At 28.9% G+C, this 25,536-nt stretch overlaps 1 protein-coding gene across 2 annotated transcripts in view; it reads left to right on the top strand.

Moving 5' to 3' along the window:
• Positions 1 to 25,536, top strand: part of LOC113363403 — a 197,838-nt gene that overhangs the window by 139,474 nt on the left and 32,828 nt on the right. For both annotated transcript variants that reach the window (XM_026605902.1, XM_026605903.1), the window contains exons 4-5: positions 877 to 994; positions 22,239 to 22,414. In XM_026605902.1, the coding sequence (XP_026461687.1) occupies positions 877 to 994; positions 22,239 to 22,414 (294 nt within the window). The remainder of the gene's footprint in view (positions 1 to 876; positions 995 to 22,238; positions 22,415 to 25,536) is intronic.

Raw genomic sequence — 25,536 nt, 5'->3', positions numbered from 1 at the left:
TAATTATGTTAAACATAACATAAAACTGATAAAATAAATAACTAATAAAAAAATATGTTCTAGTATCGAAAACAAAATGAAAGAATTTAACTAGTGGTGTACATGGCATCGTCCGTACCGTAATTAAAAATCTTGGTACAGAATCCAAAAAAATTTACACAAAATGTGTACATATTATCAAAATCTCTATAAAACATCTGATAATTTGATGTACATTTGAAAGGATATTTTGTTAACTTATTTCTATTGAGAGTCCGTAACCCTTCGACTTACCTTTCCAAAAATTCAATCAGTTGTTCATCTTGCCAATACAAAAAAAATGTTTTTTGAATGCTCCGTTCTCTTTAAAACTGAGTTACCGTTTTTGGCACCTTTGCCCCATATCTTCGGAACGGCTAGACCAGCCTTCGCCAAAAACTAATCAGCACGTCTCCTCATCAATACAAAACGGATGTTTTTTGAATTATTGAAATCGGTTAATCGGTGTTCCCAAAATCGTCGACGAAAATTTGTATCCGCACATACACACATACATACATACACACACATACATCCACTTTTTCTAAGGTATGCCAAAATGTTCAAAAACCTTTGAAAAGTAAAGATATATAAAAGTTTTCATTTTCATTTACATATTGATAAATGGCCGTTTAACCTTAAAGTGACGTCATAAGAATTAATGATTTCGCTGCCTTCTACTTCAAAATAGGATCTATAAAAAAATCAATACTTTTTACATGTTTTTGAGATATTGGTAGTGATCTTTTTTACTCGCGCTCTACCCTAAGTGATCGTTACCTATACCGTGATGTAGAAGCTTCACCTACTTTATTCAGCTTTTGCTTATCAAATTCTAATGTCTGTTTTTATTTACAGTTCCTCCAAAGACTCTTCAATTCAGCCAGGAGAAAAATGAGGATGGCTCCATCGAAGTATCTTGCACAGCGAATGATGTTTTTCCAACTCCTGTCATGAACATTCGCGTCGAAAACAAGTTAGTCAATTTTTATTTGTCACATCATTTTTATTTTGCATTTAAACTACCTTATTTTTGTTTAAATATTCCAATATTCCCAATAGTGCAATATTTTTCTATATCAACTTGAGCATTTGGGTGCGTTTTATTATTTCTTATATATGGACAGCTAATTGTAGGAGCAATTCAGTTCATTTTAGAGTATTTGAGTTAGGAAATTCTCTAAATATATAAAATAACTTCAAATTAGCAAGGTTTTTAAACTATTGAAGTTTTTATTGATTGTTGTTAATACAGTCGTAGATCATATCCTTCAAATTCATTGTAAATTTATTTTAATTTTTGGTCAATTACCAATTAACTTTGTATAATAAAATATTAGAATTTATGCCAGGAAATATTAGTGACATAAAATAATATTGTTAGTATTGAACAATTAATTATCTTAAGAATGAATGTTCTCTATAGATTTTATTTCTATATTCTATTTGTAAACGTTCAAGCTCAACAAGTGGAAAACTATTTAAATCACCATCTATTTAACAACGTACAAAACATAATAGCTTGTGCTCGTATTTCTCATTATTATTTCATAGAACTAATCCAAATATTAATGTCTGACAAGTTCTCATCGATAACTTTACAATTTCTCGAGGTAGCTCCGATATAAAGCGAACAGGTTGATATTAACTTGAAAATCAAGCTTTGAGTTAAACTACGAACTAAACTCGATGTTAAGATATGAGTTTCCCAATAGAGTAATTAATTATAAACCACTTGACCGGGTGAATTCGCTGTCAGGAGGAAAACTTGGGGAAGATGGATTTATATATATATATATATATATATATATATATATATATATATACTAGATGACCCGACAGACGTTGTCCTGTAGCTATGCTTACAATTTTTTAATATAATATACTAATGTTTACCGTTTACCTAAACTTAATAATTATTGTTTTTTAAATTACTCTTTACGCCAAAATGCATATACATTTATAATATGAGCGATATTAAATGTAAAACTGCTTTAAATAAAATGAGGCTCAATTCCCACACTATATTGGAAATTGAAGTCTTTTAAACGGTATATCATAACCATAACCATAACATAATACTGGTACTTCATGTTGGATTAAATTAATTCAATATTTTATTATTTAAGATATCCAAAACTGCATCTTAAACTTCTCCTAATCGAAATTGTGAGGGCCGAATTGTATGTATCCATCTTTACTTTCCCATTTGTTGTTATAAAGTGAAATTTTTACGAATTTTAAAAATATTGTGAAAAGATTAGTAAAAGATGCATAGAAATTTTTAACAATTTTTTCTGTTTATTTCTACAGTACTGCATATACATTCCAGTACTTTATAATCACATACATCCTAGAAAATTTCCTTAACAAACTTCAGAAAGATTTATCAAAATCTGCATAATCGTTTAGAAGGAGTATACAGTGCGTGCTTGTAATTTAATATAAACTTTTTATAATAACAATACAGCTCAAATTGATTTTACGTTTGTATGAGAAAAACAAAAGGCTGTTTTTTATTGCCGCCGGCAATTATTGATATCAAAAAAACAACTGTCTGACTATGTTCAGTAAAACTCCCAGCTAATTCATCATTGTAGAAATGTTTTTTTACTGTTTTTTCAAAAATTTGTCACCTGTTCTTTTTACAAACTGGTCCAATGTGTAACTTTTAATTTTAAAAGGATTTTACGAAATATAAGGCACATTACTGAAGCAAAGAAAAATATATATCTCGTTTTTTTTTTTTAATTTCAACATCTGTTACAACTGCTGAATAATACTAGTAACACTGAGTATATAAATATAGTGCAAATTGATGGATAGTATTTCTATTAAAATGAATCCGTGTTATTTATTTATTCATCATATAGCCCACAGAGTAACTCCAGGGATAATTAAAAATACAATTTTAATTATGCATATTATAATAATACAAATGTACTAATATATGATATAACAATACATAACATAATATAATTTATAACATAACAATACATACAACACATATGATAATTTGGTATAATATAAAAAGCAAATAAACTAATAAAATAATAATAAAAATAAGAAATAGAATAAATGAAATTTGTGAATAATAGAAATAATTTTAGATAAACAATAAAGTACAATAAAATCAATAAATGATAAATAATAATACATATAACAAATTAACAATATCAGAAATAATAGAATAACAAAATATTAAAGATAAATTTTATTTAAAGCTATAACACTGTATATATCCTCTCTCTGGTATTTTGTCATAAATGTTGATCAGTAGACTTGGAATGACTATTTATTTAATTTATCTCTTGTAAAATTGTTTTTTTAAATTCTATTTAAGTTTATATTTACTATTTTTTATTGATTAATAGTTTATTGGTAAAGCTTTGTGTGGTTTCTTTACCCCGCCTACTGTAAGATTTTAAAGATGTTATGTAAAAGAGACTGTTGAATCTAACTTAAGATTAACAATACATCATATAAAATAATTAATCAACGTATAATTAAAAATTATATTAATGTCTCGTGAACTAAAGAACAGTGCTCGCAACCAAAAAAACTAACAAGAAAAGAAAACGCTTTTGCTATGGATTTTATAAATACTATGTATTTATACTACGATCGCAAATTCATAGAATAGTTCAGAAATCAGATGCAAAAATATAATAAAGTTTTAATGTTAACAATAAAGAGTATTTTTATAGAATTCTACATACACTATTTTCTTTAAGCAATTGCAAAAGCCTCAGCAAAACCTCTTTCAAAAGAATTTTTTAAAAACAAAAATCGTTAAATTAAATTAAAAAATGATTGCAAATAATATGATGATATGTATTTAAAAACGTAGTTTCGTGATATTAAAAATCTTCGTTGACTGGTCTAATTTTCTGTTCTTAATTCGTTTTACCATTTTGTCTGGAAGCTGCGCAGAATTTTCTCATTGAAATTCTAAAATGATTAAAGTCTTTACTGTTCAAATACACCGTGACAATATTCCGCAATTCACTATCTTATGGTTTTATGAAATGCAATTCTGGAAAGAAGTAGTCAGATATAGAATGAATAAGGTATGAAATATCAAGAGAATTTTTGAAATTGGCTATGAATTTAAAGGCAACAATTACGTTTAGTCTACTATAAAATATTTGAAACTTGATGAGTGGCTATAAATAATTTAATACTGATGATGACAATAAAATTTATGTTTTGGTTTATGTATTTATGTTATTATACATAAAGCTCTCACGATGTTGGTTTTATGTTGGTCTATATGACAAAATATCAGTATAACAAATAATCTACAAGATCATATTGAGTTTTCAAATTATTTTCTTTGCAATATTTTGGCGAAAAAATACATACTGTCTTCTAAAAATACACCTCATTCGCGTTTAAAATTTAATGGGTCGGATGTCCTTTTGTTTGAATTATGAAATTAAAGCATTTTGTTTTTAGCAAAGGATTTTTTCCATAGATTTTATTACATTTAATTGCACTAAATGTAATTAAGCTTAATTTAAAAAATAATTAGAAATTGTCAGTCAAATGCGATATAATGTAGGGGAGATTGGGTACGGTTGTGCCAGGGTACCGTAGAGTCAGTTGTTATAACAGCTAAACTATATAGATTTTGTGAAAAGATCCAAGGGGCAAAAGCTGTAGTATGTTTGTTTAAACAAGTTTTCATCATTAGTGTTATAATATATATTTTTAAAATTATAAGTTTCTAGTAGAGTTAGCGCTCTACTCTACATTAACATGATTTGTAGAACGCATTACTTTAAAGAGTGAAAGTGAGTTTTTTCGTACGATTTCTTTTAATAATAACTGCTATTTATATACGGGTTTATAGCTTTGTTTGTTATTTTGCTATAAATTGAGTATTAGTAGTTAATTACCAGCGGTTAGTCTTTGCATGAATAATTTATCTCGATCATAGCGATGATTTGTCTTCTAAATTGTGCTTTGGGTACGGTTATAATAAATTTTGTGGGTACGGTTTTGACATGTTTCCTTGTGTCTATTTCGGTTAAAATGCTAAAAATGTAAAGAAAAAATCTAACTGAACTAACAATAAGGCAAAAAGAAAGGAAAATGTAACACCAGTAAAGAAAGTTTCTGTCTGGATTGTGAAAGCTCATACTCTGAAAGTAGGGGTGGCGTAAAGTGGTAAAAGTGTCAATGGACCTGCAGTTTTTAGTAAAATTCCCAGGTGATAGTCACCATTATCATTTTTTTACCATTGTAATATTGATTCTGACTAGATCTCAGTATAATGATACATAGTTCCTGAAATATTATGACTTATTAGTAAACTGATAATTTTTAGTGACTTATGATGATAATGACTGGTTTTAAAAAAGACATTCATAATAATCCAAGTCGTGATGGTGACTTATCAAACAAAAGGAGGAAAATCGTTGCATGCTTCTGTTTATTTCTTATTAACTTTATTTAAAAAAATATTGTTTGTCATTTATTGTTATATTATATTCATAAGGTTTGGTATAGTTTGAATAATAATATTGTGTTGTGTTACATATTACTATCAAAAAAGGTCCTAATAAACTTTTTTGGTGTTTATAGCTACTGATATTTAACCTATGATTATGCCTCTCGGCTAATTTGATAACCTTAAGGGAGTATTCTAGTGTAGAAGTTTAGAAAAATTGTTGTCACGTTCTCAAAGTTTAACTATTTATAAATATGTATACGTGTGATTTTAACAAATTAAATTATTTTTGGAGATACAGCTGTGTTTGATCAAGATAATCCTCTTTGGTTCCTTTCTTTTGCAAAACTTTAAAATCGTTTTTCTCAAATCCGTCTTCTTCAATACTATGCTCACGATTTCTTGAGTTCTATCTGATCGATATACATGAAAGTTTTAGAGAATCATTTTCATAGACTCTTCTTTGGTATATATTAGACTCATACCCAAATTTCAATGTTTGCTATTTTTAAAAATTCTAGAAACTTAATAACTAAAAAAAGACTGTTTACTTAACAGTCTTTTTTTCAAACAGTCGCCATTTTGTAAAAAAAATTCATTGTCCGTAGTATATATCATAACGACAACATTCTAGATTAGTATAGTAGTTTCTTAATTATGTATTTCATTTTTTTTATATATACGCCAAATGGCTATATTATGAATTATATGAACGGTTATGAATGATAATTAACATTTTTTTATTTTCACTTTTTCTGTACTCTTGATACATTGATAAATATATTATGAAAAAGTAATAGTGTAAAAATTGATTGCCTTTTGTAGGATGATTTAAAAATGATCTGGATCTGATACATATATTTTAAAAAAAGTAAGAGTGTAAAATTTGATTACCTTTTTTTAGGATGATTCAAAAATGACCTAAAATTCATGTTTCTGCACTAGACAAGGGATACTCCTTAAAATAAAATATTTGTTGTTCTTTATTACGGATTCCCTATGAATAAATATATAAAATATATAAGTGAAAAACGAAAATTATCTTGAATGCTTCAGCAATATGAAGGACATAAAACGGTGTTTTAATTTTTTCTGTATAAATTTAAGTACTGTTACCTTAATAAACATAAACCGTCGAACTTATTGCCGAGTCTAGAGAGACCGAGCCGTAGAGAAATAACAGGAAATTAGTTTATTGCAACTTCAGGAACCATTACCAGTGCTCGAAAGCCGTCGTAACTTTGGATTCAGTTCCGGCTGCGCGGGTAAATTCAAATCGACTCAACGAGGATTATTTTATTAGTTTACTTCGTTTAATTATACACGTTTCCGTTTATATTATATTCGGTATATTATATAACAAGACGCACAAAAATAGATTCAAGAATGAGTTAAGGTAAATATTACAGTATGAATGCTGCTTTTAGCCTCGAGGTGATGCGCTAATTGTCGCGGATGAAATCTTTGACTTTGTTGGTTCTCGTTAATTCAATATATTCGTATGCAAATTAATCATAAGATAGATATTACATATATACATATATATATATATATATATATATATATATATATATATATATATATATATATATATATATATATGTGTGTGTGTGTGTATGTGTATACAGAGTAGAGCTGGGCTCAAAGTTCCAATTTGATTTTATGAACTACATCACAACACATAACATGAATCAAACAAACAACTATCGAATTAATTTCTAATTACAGAAATGTATTTCCCCCAAAGGCTGGTTATAATGGGATAGCAAAGGCAACAAGTTCCAATGTTTTGTTTTTCATTTTAACGGGATTTTTATTACGTAATAATATCTACATTACAATGCAAAATATAAATTTCAAGAATACATTTTTTACAAAGATATATAACCTTGATCTGGTATTTTGTAAGAAATATTCATCAGCAGAGTTGGAATAACTATTTATTTAATTTATCTCTTGTGAAATTGCTTTTTCTTAACTCAATTCATTTTTATACATTATTTTTCTATTTTTCAGACTTTTGCAAGGCTAGTCCTTTTTACCCCATTGCATTGTAATTTACCACATGTAACCTCTTTGTATGTAATTTACCACCATATGTAAGCATTTATGTAGGTTCTATGAACTGTTGAACATAATTTAAAAATAGCAATGCATCATATAAAACAATTAAATTACGTATTCATAAAATCTCGTAAACTGAACGATAGTGCTCACAATAAAAAGTGGTTAGCACTAAAGAAAATGCTTTTATTATGGACAAATCAAAGCTGACTTTGATTCCACACTATCATTAGGTTTTGAAGTGTAAGATATGAAATCGTCTATAATTTATTAAAATCTGTTAAAAAAATGTTACTATTGTCTTTTACAAGAGTTAGGGGCACAAATCGTCATTATCACGTCTTAAAACTATTTTGTCAATAACTTATTCACAAAAGATATAAATTTATCTACTTCTTATATTTTTGTGAATGTTTTTACTATTGATAAATAATAATATCATGTATTTTATTATTTTATTCAGACTCTAAAAAATAATTGATTACCAAATGATTATGCTGTAATGACTGGATATCTTTCGTGCTCTCTCAAAACTAAGTACCTCCATAAAGTGTACTATCCAAAAGAGAAAATTCTAAATTATGAATAAATTTGAAAGGTCTCCAAAGATAAGAAAAAATATAGAGTAGAGAGAGAGGGGCTAAGAGGTCTACTACCATTATCTTAAAAACAAGTATAAATTTTTTAGTGATACTTTTTTCAAAGTAGAAGGCAAAAGATATATAACCAGGCATCACCTTAATTCTTACGATGTCGATGTCAGGAGATAAACGACCATGTATGAATATTTATAACAATGAAGACTTTTTTCTCGTTGGTAGTTTTTTTGGCTTTGAGCTCTCTTTTTAGTTTATAATACCGAATATAATTTTTATGTAAACATTACTTAATTATTTTGAATATATTATCATTTTAAATCAGATAAAACAGTTTTTGTTATAAGAATTGTATTTGATACATACAGTTTATGTAATTTAGACAGTATGATTAGTGAGAACAAATTTCTGAAAATTGCCTTGGGAGCACCAAAATATATCCCTAACTGGCTGATTTATCTCGGCTTCATTAGCAAACTCCTTACTAAAAGAAAACTATCGTCGTGAGCTAAGAGAAAATTTTAAAATTGATTATTAAATTTTCCTGATTATTGAAAATATTTAAATTTATATGTATTATTAATTATTTGTGACATTTATGGAACCAATGGAAAAACAACTATTGAGTAGTTTTCCAACATGTCATTAGGATATACAATATAAATATCTCTATTACGGATGGCAATTACTAATCAAAAAAAAATTTAAGGTTTTAATAACTTACGTTAGGGAATTGTATCAGAAATCTCAGCCATTAGATCTAAGATGGAAGTATAAACTTGGTACTTTATATCTATATTTTTTACCTCTAAACGTCTTTCTGCTAATGATGCAACCTAAATCCGTGCCGTGGTAAGTTGTAACACTGCTTTTTTGTTTGAAATTGAATAATTGTGAAATAATGACCAACAGTTTTGGAATTATTATTAGTGTTTGATTATTGTTTGTTTGACACGTGTTATGTGTTGTGATGTAATTCATTTGGTTTAGACAGTATGATCACTGAGTCAAATTAGATTTTCGTGCCTCACCCAGTTCTATTAATTTTTTTTAAATTTTATCCGATCTAAGATGAAAGTATAATCTTTGTACTTTATATCTATATTTTTTTACCTCAGAACGTCTTCCTGCTAATGATGCAATTTAAATCCGTGCCGTGAGTGCATTTTTCCCCGAAAGCGTTTCGTATTAATAACGGAGCATTATCGTGGACGCACACAAGCGAATATTCTCAAAATTACGAAACGACGTCTGATTATTTTAAAACTGCAGAGAGAGCATTAAAATAAAACACCCATGGTACACAGAAGCCCCGTAATTCGCAATACAATGCCTTTTGTACGCTTTAGCTAAAGTTTAATCTACTTACACGTAATGGCAGACGTCTTAAAAAATAATGGAACTGCGTACAAGTGTGTCGCCTTTTTGTAATTTTCTTTTGTATCTGTACAGAGGATTTATTGACTAAGCGTTTGTTGTTATCACAATTTTGGGGGAATGCGTTTTGAAATGAGATGAGATGGGACAATTGAAAACTGAGATAAAAATGGTAATGTGACTGAACCAAGCTGTATAAATTCTTGTCATTTATCTTAAACTAACTACTAAATAAAATGATAATTTTAGCATTGATACTTTCTTGCATATTACTTCTGTCATTGATAAAACTGAATTAAATTATGCAGTTTGAAAATATAAGACAATAGCTATAAACACCAAACTAGTTTATAGCGAATAGTAATTTTCTTATTATTGTATTGAATTTTCTATAACATTTTCCTCATTTCTCTTCCGTATTCTCTCTTATAATTAGTTATGTTAGATTTTTCTTCCTCTGCTAACCTTCAAACGAAATGGACAAGAGCCACATGTCACAACCGTACCCTAAGCACATTTTTGAGAACAATTATCTTCGTAAAATCTAATTACTGATAATTAACGAATAATGTTCAACTAACAGCAAAATAAAAAGCAATGTGATCAACTTTTATACAAGCAGTTGTTAATAAAAAAAATGGACCAAATAAACTTTTTGTTTATTTAAAAGCAATGCAGTCTCATGTTAATGTAGGGCGCTGATTATATTCAATAATTTAAACTTGTTCGAACAAACATACAAAATTTTTACACTTTCGATTCCATCTAAAAATCAGCATAGTTTAACTGTTAAAACGACTGTCAATATCGTACCCTGGCACAACCATACTCAGTCTTTTCTATAATTCAAAAAAAATAATACAAAAAAGAAAGAATGAGTAATAAAAAAGTTACTGAATGGAAACAGTGGGTAATTTTTACTTCAATCTCGTGAGCTGGTCTTCCGACTATATAAGCTGGCTAAATCGTTAGGATGGACGTCGATTATGATTTTAAATTTACAAACGGCGAATTACTAACAATAAGTAAATATAATAATTTCTGTGTTATTACATTCTTGGGGATTATTGTCATTGATAATAGAAAATCTAATTGAACAACTTAATTTTTTTACAATTTAATTACAATTGATCATATTTGCAAACGTTATCATTTTTTTTTTTTTTTTTTTTTATTTATTTATTTATAACAATCAAGATACAATTTATCTTATAAGCTATTGTGACACAAAGGAGAAAGAGAAAAAAAAAAAAAATATATATATATAAAAAAATAATAACAACAATAATAATAATGAATAAAAAAAAAAAAAAAAAATAATAATAATAAATAATATTTATAATTATATTAAAGAAAAAAAATAATAATAATAATAAATAAATAAATAAATAATAATAATAATAATAATTAACTAGAGTTCACTCCAATGAGTGAAGCCTAGTGTTTCATTTAAGGTCGCTTGGCCAACATCTTTTCAATCTTCTTAGTGATGAAGAGCCGGTTAAAGAAGCAATGAGCTGGTTGTAGTGACACTCAATTTTTGAGAGGTAGATCGAGCTTCTGTCCTTGATGACATCTGTGACGTATGGAATATCTAGATCTTTATGAATAGCATGGTTAGTTATGTACCACGGTGCGTTGACTATATTTCTTAGTATTTTGTTTTGACATCTTTGCATCATTACTATATTGGATTTGCTTGCGCATCCCCATAACTCGATGCCGTAAGTCCAAACGGGTTTTATAATGCATTTGTATAGTAGTACTTTATTATACAGCGAGAGCTTCGAGTTTCTTCCTATAAGCCAGTTGATTTCTTGGGCTTTGAACTTGATTTGTTGAATTTTGGCTTTGATGTGTTGCTTCCAGGTTAGTCTGGAATCCAAGTGCATGCCCAGGTATTTGACTACATCGGTTTGTGGTATTGTACATTGGTTAAAGGAAACTTGAGGGCAGGTGTCTCTTCTCAGCGAAAAGGTAATATGCTTCGATTTGGCCTCGTTGATTTTTATTTTCCATTTTTTGGACCAGGTCACGATTTTGTTAAGATGACATTGCAGTTTCTGCGAGGCTACTTTGGGATCGAGATCAGTGGTTAAGATTGCGATATCATCGGCAAAAGTACAACAGGTAGAATCACCGTATTCTGGAAAATCACTTGTGTATAATAGATAAAGAAATGGACCTAAGACACTGCCTTGAGGAACACCTGCGTTTACCAGTTTGGGCTCAGTTGTTTCTTGGCCGATTTTTACTTGGAACTTTCTTGAGCATAAGTAAGATTCGAAGAATTTTGTGTATGATGGTAAAAGATTTCTGATTTTATGTAGAAGACCAAAGTGCCAGACTTTGTCAAACGCCTGGCTTACATCAAGGAACACGGCGGAACAGTACTTCTTGGCTTCGAAAGCTTTGTTGACAGTATCAACTATACGATGACACTGCTGTATAGTGGAGTGTTGTTTACGGAAGCCAAATTGATGATCCGGAACTATATTTGACTCTTTGGCAATGTTTTCTAGTAGCAACTTTTCAAATACTTTTGAAATTATTGGCAGTAGGCTTATTGGCCTGTATGAACTAACAATGTTAGGGTCTTTTCCAACTTTTGGAACCATTATAATGGAAGCCAATTTGAAAGAAGTTGGCCAGTAATTTAGTCTCAGTATTGCATTGAAGACATGAGTAATGAAAACATATCCAACTCTCGGAAGTTGTTTGAGCATTGTAGTTGATATTAAGTCGATTCCGACGGATTTGTTGTTTTTCAGTCGATGGATCTCCTTGTGGATTCGTTTCACTGTGAAGAAGCGAAAGTTGCTAGGCTGGCTTAATACTGAGCTCTCAGGAGACAAATTGTCGTGATTAGAATCCATGACATTTGGTGTAAAAACTGTGGATAAGTGATTAGCAAAAAGGTTACCTTTCTCAGCATCACTTCTAGCCCAGTTATCATGAGTCTCAGACCGAATAGGAGGGTTTTTTCTTGGAGGACGTTTTTTGTTGCGTATAGGTTTCCACAAGGAGTTGTCAAATCTGTTTAGGCTCAATACATAGTTATTGAAATTGTTGTTGAACATTTCTTTAATTTTGATTCTAATAGAATTACTGATTTGGTTCAAAGCTGATTTATCTTGTGGTGCATGAGTTTTCTGCCATATTTTCCTAATCTTGCGTTTTCTGGCTATTAGCTTCTTTATTTCTAGCGTTACGGTTGGACATTTACTGACATTAGGATTCTGTGGAGTGCAGATTCTAACTGTGTTTAGCAGAAGTTGTTTAAAGTTTTCCAACGCGCTGTCAACATCATCTGTACATTTAAGGGGAATTTTCAAATTAATTTGGTGTTTGATTGTATCTCTATATCTGTCCCAATTGGTCCTAGAATTGTGAAGCTTAGGATTTGAGGAGATGGGCATAACCGAGGAACTTAGGGAAGCAATGATAGTTGAATGGTCGGATGTCAAATCATAATTGGGTTGGACTTCTATGCATTTGTAGTCAATTCCACTAGAAATAAAGAAGTCAAGTAGGTCCGGAATCTTAGCTGGGTCTGAGGGCCAATATGTTGGTGTACCTGTGGAGTGCGAGGCGTAGTTATTTTGTTGAATAACATAATTCAGCTCTTTTCCTTTCGGATTAACAAGTCGTGATCCCCAGTTTGGATGCTTGCTGTTGAAGTCACCACCTGCTAGGAATCTTGTACCTAACGTATCGAAAAATTCTTGAAAGTGTTCTCTCTTTATGTTGTGTCTTGGCGGACAGTAGACAGCTGTGAATGTGAGGTCGTAGGGAAAAGCCTTTACTTTGACCGATGTAGATTGAATATAATTTGTGTTGAAGTGGTTCATCTCATAATGTGAAATGCTTGATTTGACGATAACAGCCGTTCCTCCATGAGCCGTTCCATCCGGATGTGGCGAGTGATAAACGCTGTAAAATGGTACTGAAAAGTGACTGAATTTGGTTAGATGAGTCTCGCTTACTAGTAGAATGTCAATTTTGTTAAGAGACAGAAAAATAGTTAGCTCATTTTTATGTGAAATAAGCCCATTGGCGTTCCATAGTGCGATCCTTAGAAACTTAGCCATTATTTACGGATGTTAGCAAGAGAAGATAGCATGTTTAGAATCACGCTATTTTGGTTCATAAGTTGTTGGAACAAGTTTTTAAATTCTGCTAGAAATTGTGTCAAGATGTTTTCGATTTGGCCATCACTGTTAATGCCCGATGACGTTAGTTGTTTAGCTACCTGCGAAGAACTCAAGTGTGCCGCATAAACCGGTTTGTTTACATTGTTTTTAATTACGTCACTGTAGCTGCGGTCCGAGGTGACTTTGCTTGAATTGGTTGATAAGCCGGGTCGTAAAATTCTAGGTGAAGGATTTGATTCACAGTTTGGCATGGATGAATTAATGTTATTATCGGTTCCGTATTTGCGGGCATATTGTTCTTGATAACGCTCGCAGCCTTTGTAGTTGGCTGTATGACCTTGCTTGTAGCATAAGGCACAAGTTGGTACTGCGTTCTTCTCAATAGGGCAATCTTTTGTGGCGTGGTTTGAGGCGCAGCGGCGGCAGATAAATAACCGGTTGCAAAAACTGCGAGTATGGCCAAGCAATTGGCAACGTCCACACTGAACTATACGTTTTCGCTCGTTGGGCGGTTCGATTTTAATTATGCAGTTGAAGAGCTTGTTTATTTTGTATATTTCTTTGTTATTGGCTTTTGGTTCCAGATCAACAAAGAATAAGTTGCGCGGTTTGTTCGTAATTCTATTACGCGGGTTCAATATGTTTCTGACCTTGTGTCCGAGTTTAGCGAGTGCTGTGGTAATTTCTTCAGTAGTGGTTGAATGATGCAGGAATCTTATTACCACTCGAAACGCCCTATCCTCTTTCAACTGATAAGTGTGGTATTCGGCTTTAGCTGCAGTGAGTAATTTGGCCATTAATTTGAATGTGTCCGAATCCTGACATTGAATTTTCACAGTCTCGTCAGGCAGGCACTTAGTGTAATACTGATCTTGTTGAAAAACTGAGTTAATTTCTTGTTTCATTAATTTGAAGTTATTGACGTCATAGACGAAAATAGGAGGTGGTTTTGAGGAGCGTGGTTGAGATGTAGAAGGGGTGGGATTGTTTATTAGCGGTTCAAACCTGTTATGGGTGTTGATTGCAGTATGGGTATGTTTAAGAGTACCGTTGATTCTTCGTTTTTTTGTATATGAAGGAGTTTGCCATGCAGGTTCATCTTGTTCCATTGATTGATTAACAGAAGTACTATTAGTTTCCGTGATGTCTGAGTTGTTTAAAACATCCAACGCTTGCCCCACTATTGCAGAGGTAGACGGTTCATTGTGTTCCCCCATAATGGGGAACAACTTTTGTTACAACACGCACAAATTTTGATTAATATTTCACTTTTCTGTTCACTTAAATTGTCACAATCAAAACGAAAATAATCACGTCAAATCAACACGAGTTATATACTAGTTGAATACGAGCTGTATGAATACTTAATTTGAACACCTGATAACATTTACCGGGAGGTCTTACCTGCTCGGTAGCTGACGAGCGAATGTGTAAGTTGATAATGGCAATAAAATTGCGTCTGCACAAATAATTGCAAACGTTATCATGATTTATTTTTATAGTATTTTATTTAAAATATATTTGTGTTGAAATTGTAGGTGGAAATAAATTAAACAATGTGTAACAATTAAACTTGTTACTTTGCCAAATTTTCAATTTTTTGGTGAATTTTATAATTACTAGGCATTATTTTTAATTGAATTTATATTGGAGGCGTGCAAATTATCATTATTTATTAGATATCGTTTATAATGCTTATTTTTGCTATTATGAATTTTTAAATATATAAATTTTAAATATATAAATAAAGTAAAGCGAAAATTATTTTCCATTTTTAATTTTTTTAAGAGTCTTGCCTATTTTTTTAAGAGATTTTTTATATAATAGTAATAATAATACAAACTCAATATAATAACAATATTTGAAAACCTATCGTCGGGTATATTTTTTTGTAATATAGAGAAGATAGCTATATTATTTTTAACCTTCAATAAACTTAGAAATTTGTACAGTATATTTAATACTTCTTGCATAAATAAATTTGTTTTTATTTGATTGAATTGGACAAACCTAATTTATTTAAGTGGTACAATACCATTTTTAAATGTATCATCGAATATTACCGTAGTACTAATGCTTATTGCAATTAAATATTTACATAAAAATAATATGATGAAAATATCATTATATGCAAATCATAAAAATAAATGACATGATGATGCGTAGAGTAGAATAAAATACAGAATAATATTGTTTCAATCACTAAAGTTATTTAAGAAAATGGTAGTGGTAAATAATATTTCGAGATCCAAAAAAAAACAATTATATATTTATATATAAACTGTCCCAAACCTTAACGTCAAGCCAAAACTGGGAAAAATTAGAAAATAAAATTATCTTACGTTGTTTGGAAATTACGAGCTTTTAGGTGCAACCTAGAGCTTTGTTAAAATTATGACCAGTTTTTGGCTGTTGTGGTTAATTTTAGTAATTTTGTTCATTTAATCTTTGGAACCATTATCGTAAATAATATTTCTAGGACTATAATCAAAAACAACAATGCAAATGCTCCAAGTTTACAGAATTAAGTCTTTTTGTTAAACTATGGATTTAAAGTTTCCAAAGTCGGTCGAATTTGAGAGGGCTTCCTAAACAAAAGTATAAAAATGTATGAACGAGATTAATCAAAAGCAAAATTCAATTTAAAAAGCGTATCTAATCAGGATTGCAAAATGGTAAAATACTTGAATTAAGTATTATTAAAAATTTTTGTGTAAAAAAAAAAAACTTTAAAATTCACTGACAATCAGTTCAAATGTTTCTTTTCCTCAATTTTTTTTAAATTTATAATAAATTAGTTTTAATATATTATCTTTAATGTGTTCTATTGTTACGATGCACTTAGCGCTTGGAGTAATTAATTTATAACTTAAATCCAGTGATTTAATTTAATCAACATAAACAATTAATTGAATTCTTTCCAAAGCTCGTCGTAGGATCTTTGTGATGTTTTTCTGTCCAGAACGTGCTCGGTACAAGAATAATATGTCTGGCAGACACAAAAGACGTCGGACTATTCATTGCATATGCAATTAATTTTATTGAAATCCACTTTCATTAACGTAACTTCCATTTGGCGCCGGTGTTGTATTACTTGTTCGCTCCAGGAACTTAAGTTTCAGATGTCGTCAATGTAAAACTTGATGCGAATTCTAAGAACTTAGCGAATTGTATTATATATATATATATATATATATATATATATATATATATATATATATATACGAGGTGTGTTCAAAAAGTACCCGGAATTACTAATAATTAAATTTCGCGGGTCTGGAGTGTCTGATTGTCAAAGTTTTTTTTTTATTGTGTTGGTATACATGCCCCTAAAGTATGATGAAATTTTCAGCTATATTCACTGTTTACTTTGTCTGTGGTAGTCGCTAAGGTTCGACGTGTTTTTCTGAGCTCGGCGATTTTTACAATGGAAGAATTGAAAAGTCAAAGAATTTGTATTAAATTTTGCGTAAAAAATGAAATAAAGTGTTGCAAAGTGCAAAAATTCACCAGATATGGCTCCCTGTGACTTTTTCCTATTCCCAAAGTTGAAGAGACCCATGAAAGGACGGCGGTTTTCCTCGATTGAAGAAAATCGCTGAGAGTGCTCAAGGACATATCAAAAAGTGAATATCAAGGGTGCTTCGAAAATTGGAAAAAACGCTGGCATAAGTGTATTATATCTGGGGGGGACTACTTTGAAGGGGACCACATTAATGTAGACGAATAAATAAATATTTTTTTGAAAAAACGAAAATTCCGGGTACTTTTTGAACAGACCTCGTATATAAAGAATTTCAATTATTACTCACTTCCTGATGGAAGTTGTTAAAAGAGAGTAATTATACATTTTATCTACAGCTTTTAGATGTAATTATATGAATAAGAATAGTGAGTAGGAATTTTTCTTGATTTGGTCAAATTTCACCCAAAATGGACGAGAAATACATGTCACAACATATACATGTCACATAAAACAAAACTAATTGCTGGAAATAAACTAGTAATTTCAATTCGCTGCAAAATAACAAACAACGTGATCTAAATGTATACAAGTAACACTTATCATTGAAATAAATCGAACAAAAAAGCTTACTTTTAGCTTTTTCAAAGCAATCCGGCCTACAGCTCTTGTTAATATAGGGCGCTGAATAAAGGCAATAATGTAAACTTGTTCGAACAAACATACTTCATCTTTCTCCTCCTTTTTCCCTGAATCGAGTTGAAGTTTAACTCAGCTCACATACCTGCCTTAAGGCAGTACTAGTATATACATATACTAGATGTCCCGACAGACGTTGTCCTGTACCCACGTCTACAATTTAAGTTCCAAATTTTTTAATATCTTATCCTATACTTTTAATATTCTATTTAATATCCTTCCATTTATGATCTTAGCATAAGCTATACACATATTGAAAAGTGCAGTTTATTGATAGGTATAAGAAATTCAGAAAGAATAAATATAGTATCTACGGTAAAAGAACAATATCACTTTTGTTATTTTCAACCAATATAATTGCTTCAATTATATCAATTAATATAATCGCGTACCCTATATTAGTTGCTTTTTGGCAATTACAATTTCTAAATTATTCTAGTTCATATAGCACTGTTCATTTTAAGATCATGATGAAACAAATAAAATTTTGACACATGAAACGAAATTCTAAATCATTTTTTGAATAAGTAGAAATATTCTTTTGTATTTATATAATTTAGTAAAGTAAACCAAACTACAACTTGCACAAGTTTAAAAAAATAATGTTTATGCAATTTTGGACATATTGTGTTATTTATTAAATTAAATTATATAATTTCATCCGCCAAACATTATGTTGTATCTTATATTGTTTTAATTTCATTGCACATCTCAGCTGGTTTTTGGCAATAATATTCTATATGCTACATTTTTCTTATTTACAATCCTGAATATGGATATTGTATACTATTATTGTCTAGGCTCGTTTAAACTAAATTCAAATTTCGAGTAAATCGACATTTTTGGCAAACAATGGTATGTTGTTTTTTGCAATTTTTTTCATTTATTTCTACAATATTACTATGTTTTTATAATCACATACATACTAAAAAATCACCTTAACAAACTTTAGAAAGATTTATCAAAATCCGAATAATCGTTTAGGAGGAATATATTTACATACATCATTACAGAAGAATTTTATATATGATATATATATATATATATATAGTGTTTAGTAATAGTAATAGTTATATATATATATATATATATATATATATGTATATATATATAACTATTTGTCCTAAATTATTCAAAAATTAAAATATTCGCCACCACTAAAACTTTAAATTACTTCAAACATATTTGCACAAATATAAATTATTCTATTCAAGGAAGCCGCAGATATGCTTTATAATATAATATAATAATGATAATACCAGAATATATATTTTAAGCGAATTTTATTCAAGCTTTGATTATACACAGATATGAAAATGAAATACGTAGAAAATTCAATTATTTTGTTGCCTTAATTTCGGCACGAATTCAAAATGAGTTTTGAAATGAAATATACACCGATGGCTTTTGATTTAATACATAGTTTTATCTATATTAAAATTAGTTTGTAATTAGAAAAGAGAATAAATTCAAATTTCAAAAAATGTAACCTGTGATATATTAGGGTAGGGCGGAGCACAAAGGTCCGATTTAAATTTGAGCAATTATATTGTGAAAACCAAACTAATTATATCACAAACAATAACATATATCAATCCAACAACTGTCTGACTATGTTCAGTAAGACTACCCGCTAACTCATAATTCTAAAAATGTGTTTTTTCTGCTTTTCAAAAATTTGTCACCTTGTCGATTTTACGTCATAGTTGGGGTAAAATATGACGACCAGGAGACAAAGAAGTCTAATGTCTTATTTTAAATTTTAATGGAATTTTACGATATAATACCTACATTATTTAACTCATGCCAAATATATACTATTTTCAATAAAAAACCAACATCAGAAAAATGTTTATCAGTTTTAATTATTATTTCTATATAATGTGTTATATAATTTCAATTATATTTTCTGTATATTTAATTATATTTGAAACGTATATTACAATTGTTGATCTCAATAAAAGATACAGAGCCAAAGGATCAAAACATGAAAGAAACCATAGTATATATCCAATAAATACATTGATTAAAACAAGAGAATTAAAAAAAAATGTACGATTAAGGATAACTATAAGTATGTTTAATTATATCAATTGCATTTATTAGCACGACAGGCAAATTTTAATATCAACGATTTAGTTTTACTAAAAAAAATTATTTTTAAAATGTTTCTCACTTCATATTAGCTTACAAATAATATGAGCAAGTAAAAAATTGATAGCTTTAAGTATGATGTTATTAATTTGAGAAACTCAAATTAATAGCAAAATAATTTGGTAAACATTGAATAGTTTCACACAGTAAAAGAACGGCATCCACTAATCGTATTTATTATTAAAATAGCTTGATAAATTATCAAATTATATCGATATTTTCAATTAAACATAATTCACTTTCCACTTTGGCTTTAATATCATCGAGCAAAAAAAGAGCATCATTAATTTTTATCAGAATTCCGTTTGTCATTTCGAATCTACTTTATAATTCCGTTTTTCTTTGCGGTCTAAATAAATTCTAATTCATTTTACTGCATAGAAAGAAAGAGCGTTGCGTTGTTTTCTTTATTTTCCTCGTGCATTAATTATTTACGTAGAAAAGAGAGGAGAACGAGCCGTAATACTTCCAAGTATTTCGAATTACAAAATGGAAAATGAGCTTATTTTAAATACGGTGTGTAAAACGCTTATTTTATATAGAGAAAAATATAATACATCTGCGTAATCGCTTATTCATAAATATATGAAAAATATATTATTTTCAACAATGCTGCATGTCTTGTGGATTATTTTAGTATAAATGAATATATATGGCGTAGAGCGGGGCTTAATGGTTTGCTGGTAACAAGGTCCATCACCGATATCTCAAAAACAAGTAAAGTAAAAAAAAATTCAGCAACACTATTTGAAAGTAGAAGGAAAAAGATGCATAACCAGCTATCACCTTGATTCTTATGACTTCGCTCTCGGGAGATAAACTGCAAATTTTGAAAATCCATAACAAAAGTATTTCATCTCTTTGTTAGTTTTTTTGGTTGTGAGCACTATTGTTTAGTTAACTATACAATAATGTAAATTTTAAGTGTACGTCAATAGTTTTTTATATAACCTTTATAAAAGCTTACATAAAAAGGACCGACTGAACCTTCACCCTGGCAAAGGTGTAAACAATAAAAAATTGTAAATAAAAAAAAATTAAGGTTGAAAAAGCTATTTTACAAGTGATGAATTAAATAAATAGTTACTCCAACTCTGCTGATAAATATCTGACAAAATACCAGATCAAGGTTATATACAGTATTATCTCTGTAGAAAAATGTACCCATGAAAATTATATTTTGCATTGGTTGAATAATGTAGATATTTTTCTGTAAAATCCCTTTAAAATTAAAAATAAGACATTGTACCTGATTACCCTCTGGCGGACCCATTTTACCCCGCCCAAGGGGTAAAAAAAACCAAGTGACAAATTTTTGAAAAAATTGCAAAAAAAGAGTGCGCGTAAGGTTCACACGCGATTGAAGTAAAACTTATTTGCTACTGTACAAAGTAGCAAATTTAAATTAAGTAAAAATAAATACATCAGATAACAATTTTGAATAATGTTCATTAGTAATATGGTAACACGAGTGATGCATACATTTATTAGTTTCAACCATTATACACATTTATATAATGATAAATTATAAATTATATACTTATAATAGCATTAAAAATATATATAATATTTAAAAACAATAATTTAATTAAAGTCATGCTTCAAATACGACATAATCGGTTTGTCATTGTAATTAGCATTTACAGCTTGAATCTTTATTAGAGAAATGAAATAATTGCTGATTAATAAATTCTAAAATATTCATTCACACAGTAGATTATATTAAACAAAGTATAAAGAAATCTTGTTTTTAAACTTCACTCATCATGTAATTGTATTTGAAGAACTTCATGTAATTAAAATTAACATACATTCATTGACTGCTTGTATTTTTTTTACTTTTTCGCTGGCCATATAATCTCATTTTTTTAACAGCAGTAATATCTGTTTTGCCTGAAAAATATTTTCCATTTCAATAACTTCAAAGATTTATAGAAACTACGAATAATATAGAAATTACAGAACTTCCGTTGCATTTGTACGGATTTACACCATAGTAGCGCCTAAAGAAGTTTTACTTCAAAAACACACTTTTATAATAAGAAATTATCTGGAAGTTTTACTGAACATAGTCAGATAGTTGTTTCTTAGATATGTGTTATCTATTGTGTTTTCAATTTTTCTATATCAGTTCTAATAAGAATTCAATTTTCCATTTCTCTAATCTTTGGGGATGACATTTTTATAAATCATCAAAATAAATAATTTTTTATAGATTGTTTAAATAAAATAAAAATAATTTATTTTTCTTTTTTCAGAATAATGCCCGATATTGAAAGCAATGTGACCCAAGAACACGATCTTCTCTACGACATTCGCGTCGAAACAGATTTAGACATGGATGAGCTCCCAGAGGACCCTACAAAAGTCTTTTGTGAATTATCACTCCCTGATGCTAATTACAATATTAAACAAGAAGGAATTATATATAAAGGTCAGTTATTTTTATTTGATTGCAAATTTATTATTTAAATGGCATGTCTGGATGTAACCTTAGATTGTTTGCTTGTGTTATTCGCTGCTTTAATTAATTATAAAACTCATTAATTGTGGAGGTTTTGTATGACGATATTCTAATAGTTTCATACTTTACCGTTATTTTTATTAGCTATACTGCTAATAATAGGCTATTATATTTTATCGACAGTTATTTATTTTTATCAGATTTAGTTATAGATTTTTATTATTTTGGTTAGCAAATAATAGACCATGCGACTTCAATCCATTTTCTAAAAGTTCTTAATATTTGGTCGTAAATGTAATTTTTTTATTTATTGATTCTATATTAGATCCCATCACACATATTTATGTGTATAGTCATTCAGTTATCTTCCTCCAAAACTTTTTAGAAAAAAAAGCTCCATTAGGCACTTTTACTGGAAGTCTTCAAAAATAACAAAATTTAACGTATTTCAAACGATTTAAGTAGAATCGTATTGTATCGTTAAATTATACTCACGTATTAGTTCATTTCAACATTTTTAAAACTATATTTCGTATTATTATTATTGTCGTATTATTATTATATCTCGAATTATTCATATAAATATTTATATATTATATATTCATATAATATTTACCGCTAATAAAAATATACCTGAAGATTAATATTCAAGAATATAAAATATAAAATAAGACATAGTAATTATTAATAATTACTTATAAATTATGGCACTAAAATTCTGAAATAACTTTGATTAATTTTATATTTACTTAAGGTATAGATTCACCTATTCAAATTAAAATCTACAAAACTATAATATACTATTATGAAAAAACAATAATAAACAAAAATATAATATATTATTATGAAGAAAATTATATAACCTGAAAATTGGTATGTAAAAACTATTAATATTGTTACATCATCATCACCTATACAAAAAAAAAATTCTGGACTAACATTTTTAAAATTGCTTTAAATGTCGCAAGATTTAAATTTGTTATATGATTGGTTCAATATTTCAGAAAAAATATTCACTCTTTCAAATTTTCACTCATAATCAGATATTTATTAGAATTATATTTGACAATTTATCACAGTAAAATCATCGCACATGTGAAAACTTTTATGTTATTATATATTACATGGAATTTTTTACAAAAGTCACACAGTATATAACCATCATCTGGTACTTAGAAATATTTATTAGCAGAGTTAGAATAACTAACTCTTTATCTCTTGTAAAATTGCTCTTTTTAACTCAATTCGTCAGAATTTACAGAGGTTTTATTTAAAAACGGTTGAATTTAACTATAAAATAACAAGACATTTTATAAAACTAGTAAATAACATATTGTAACGAGAAAGGGTTGAAGTCCCCATTCTTAGAGATGCAATGACTGTCGTTCATTATATTTTAGCATTGCAAAATTCTTTAAATATATTGAGATACCCTAAACTAAATAAAAATGCTCAAAACAAAGCAAAGCTACCAACTAGACAAAATACATTTATGATAATTATTGATGATTGACTCGCGGTTCATACATACGATTCTATTATTTTATATTTTTAATATATATATATATATATATATATATATATAAGTTACATACATATATATATATATATTTATATATATATATATATATATATAAGTTATATAAATTAGTAACAATAATTTTTGGCAAGTAATTAGTAATTAGCTTCTAGTATGGTAGTAAGATTTATATTAGTGATCGTCAAAAAAAACGAAAATGAATATGTTTGCATATCTTACGTTTCACAGGTTTCTCAATATTTTGGAATACCTTACAAAAAATTTATGTATGTATGTGTGCTTGTGTGCGCGTATGTTTGGATACAATTTTTTGTCTACGATATCGGGAGCACGGATCAACTGATTTTAATGATTCAAATAACATTCAGACAGTATTGGCAGAGTGATTGATTACTGTATGGGAAGTTCCAGCAATTTGCTCTAAGCACAATTCTGAATACCTTTAGTTTCTAAATTGCATTTTCAATAAATGTATTTGTAATAATAACACAATAACGATTATTATCTTTAATCAAACTATACATGTACCCTGTATGTGTGTGTGTACTAAACATCTAGAAATGTTTGTTTATAGTATTTGGCAATGATGATTAGATATCGAATGTGTTACTGTTACTGTTACGGTTTAGTTCAGTCTAAGTTGTTCCGTCTATCGCATTAGTAGAAGTTGGCGTAGAACTCTAGGAGATATGTTGCAACATCAATAACATCACTCAGCGGTTATGCATTTGCCAAACTCGTAGACGACGGTGGCCAGGGCAAACGTTATAATTCCTAACTCGATCTGCAATTCAAATTCTAATACGGTTTGGAAAAATCAAATTATCTAAGCAAATTGAATAGTGCATTGCAGATAGTAGTAGTAATTGATGGCAAAGTTTATTTGGAAACTATCTATTTAGTGATTCAATTACAGATATTATGTTTAATTTTATAGTTCTATAGATCTTTTTATAGAGACTAACATAATATTATAAAAAGAATACAGAATATTGCAAAAGAAAATTTTTATAGAGAAATTGATTAGGGGGCGTCCATTAATCACGTGAGGTTCTTAGGGGGAGGGGGAGTTTGACAAATAATTACGAAATATCACTTGGGGCAGGGAGGGGTATAGTAAGATATCACGAGTATTTATTTTTTGACTGATTTAAAAAAAAATCAAACATTTTCAAAAAAAAAAAAAATTCACAGTTTTGTCACGTAACTAAAAATACACGTGGGGGAGGGTAATTTTGAATATCACCATGTATCACTAAGGGGGAGGTGGGTTCAAAAATCCTTAAAACCAGACAAAAGTAAAGAAAGGAATATGAAAAATAAAAAATAAAATTGTGTAGCACAAATTATTTACCTGCAATATTGATCTATATATTCATATCACTATTTTTTTTGTTAAACGCACTTGTTTTCTAAAGTATGTTTGTAATGCAGTTCTGTTACCCAGATATGTACGGTCGAAATGCGAATATTGTTGAAAAAATCCAAAACCTGTCTATTAAATATATTTATTTATATTTATTAGATCATCTATTTACATGAGATATAAAAT

Source organism: Ctenocephalides felis, unplaced genomic scaffold (assembly GCF_003426905.1).
Source record: "Ctenocephalides felis isolate EL2017-DRISC unplaced genomic scaffold, ASM342690v1 CF-g0.4_SCAFFOLD_00845, whole genome shotgun sequence".
Taxonomy (NCBI): Eukaryota; Metazoa; Arthropoda; class Insecta; order Siphonaptera; family Pulicidae; genus Ctenocephalides; species Ctenocephalides felis.
Note: the sequence above shows the minus strand (reverse complement) of the source record. Positions and strands in the feature narration are given on the sequence as shown.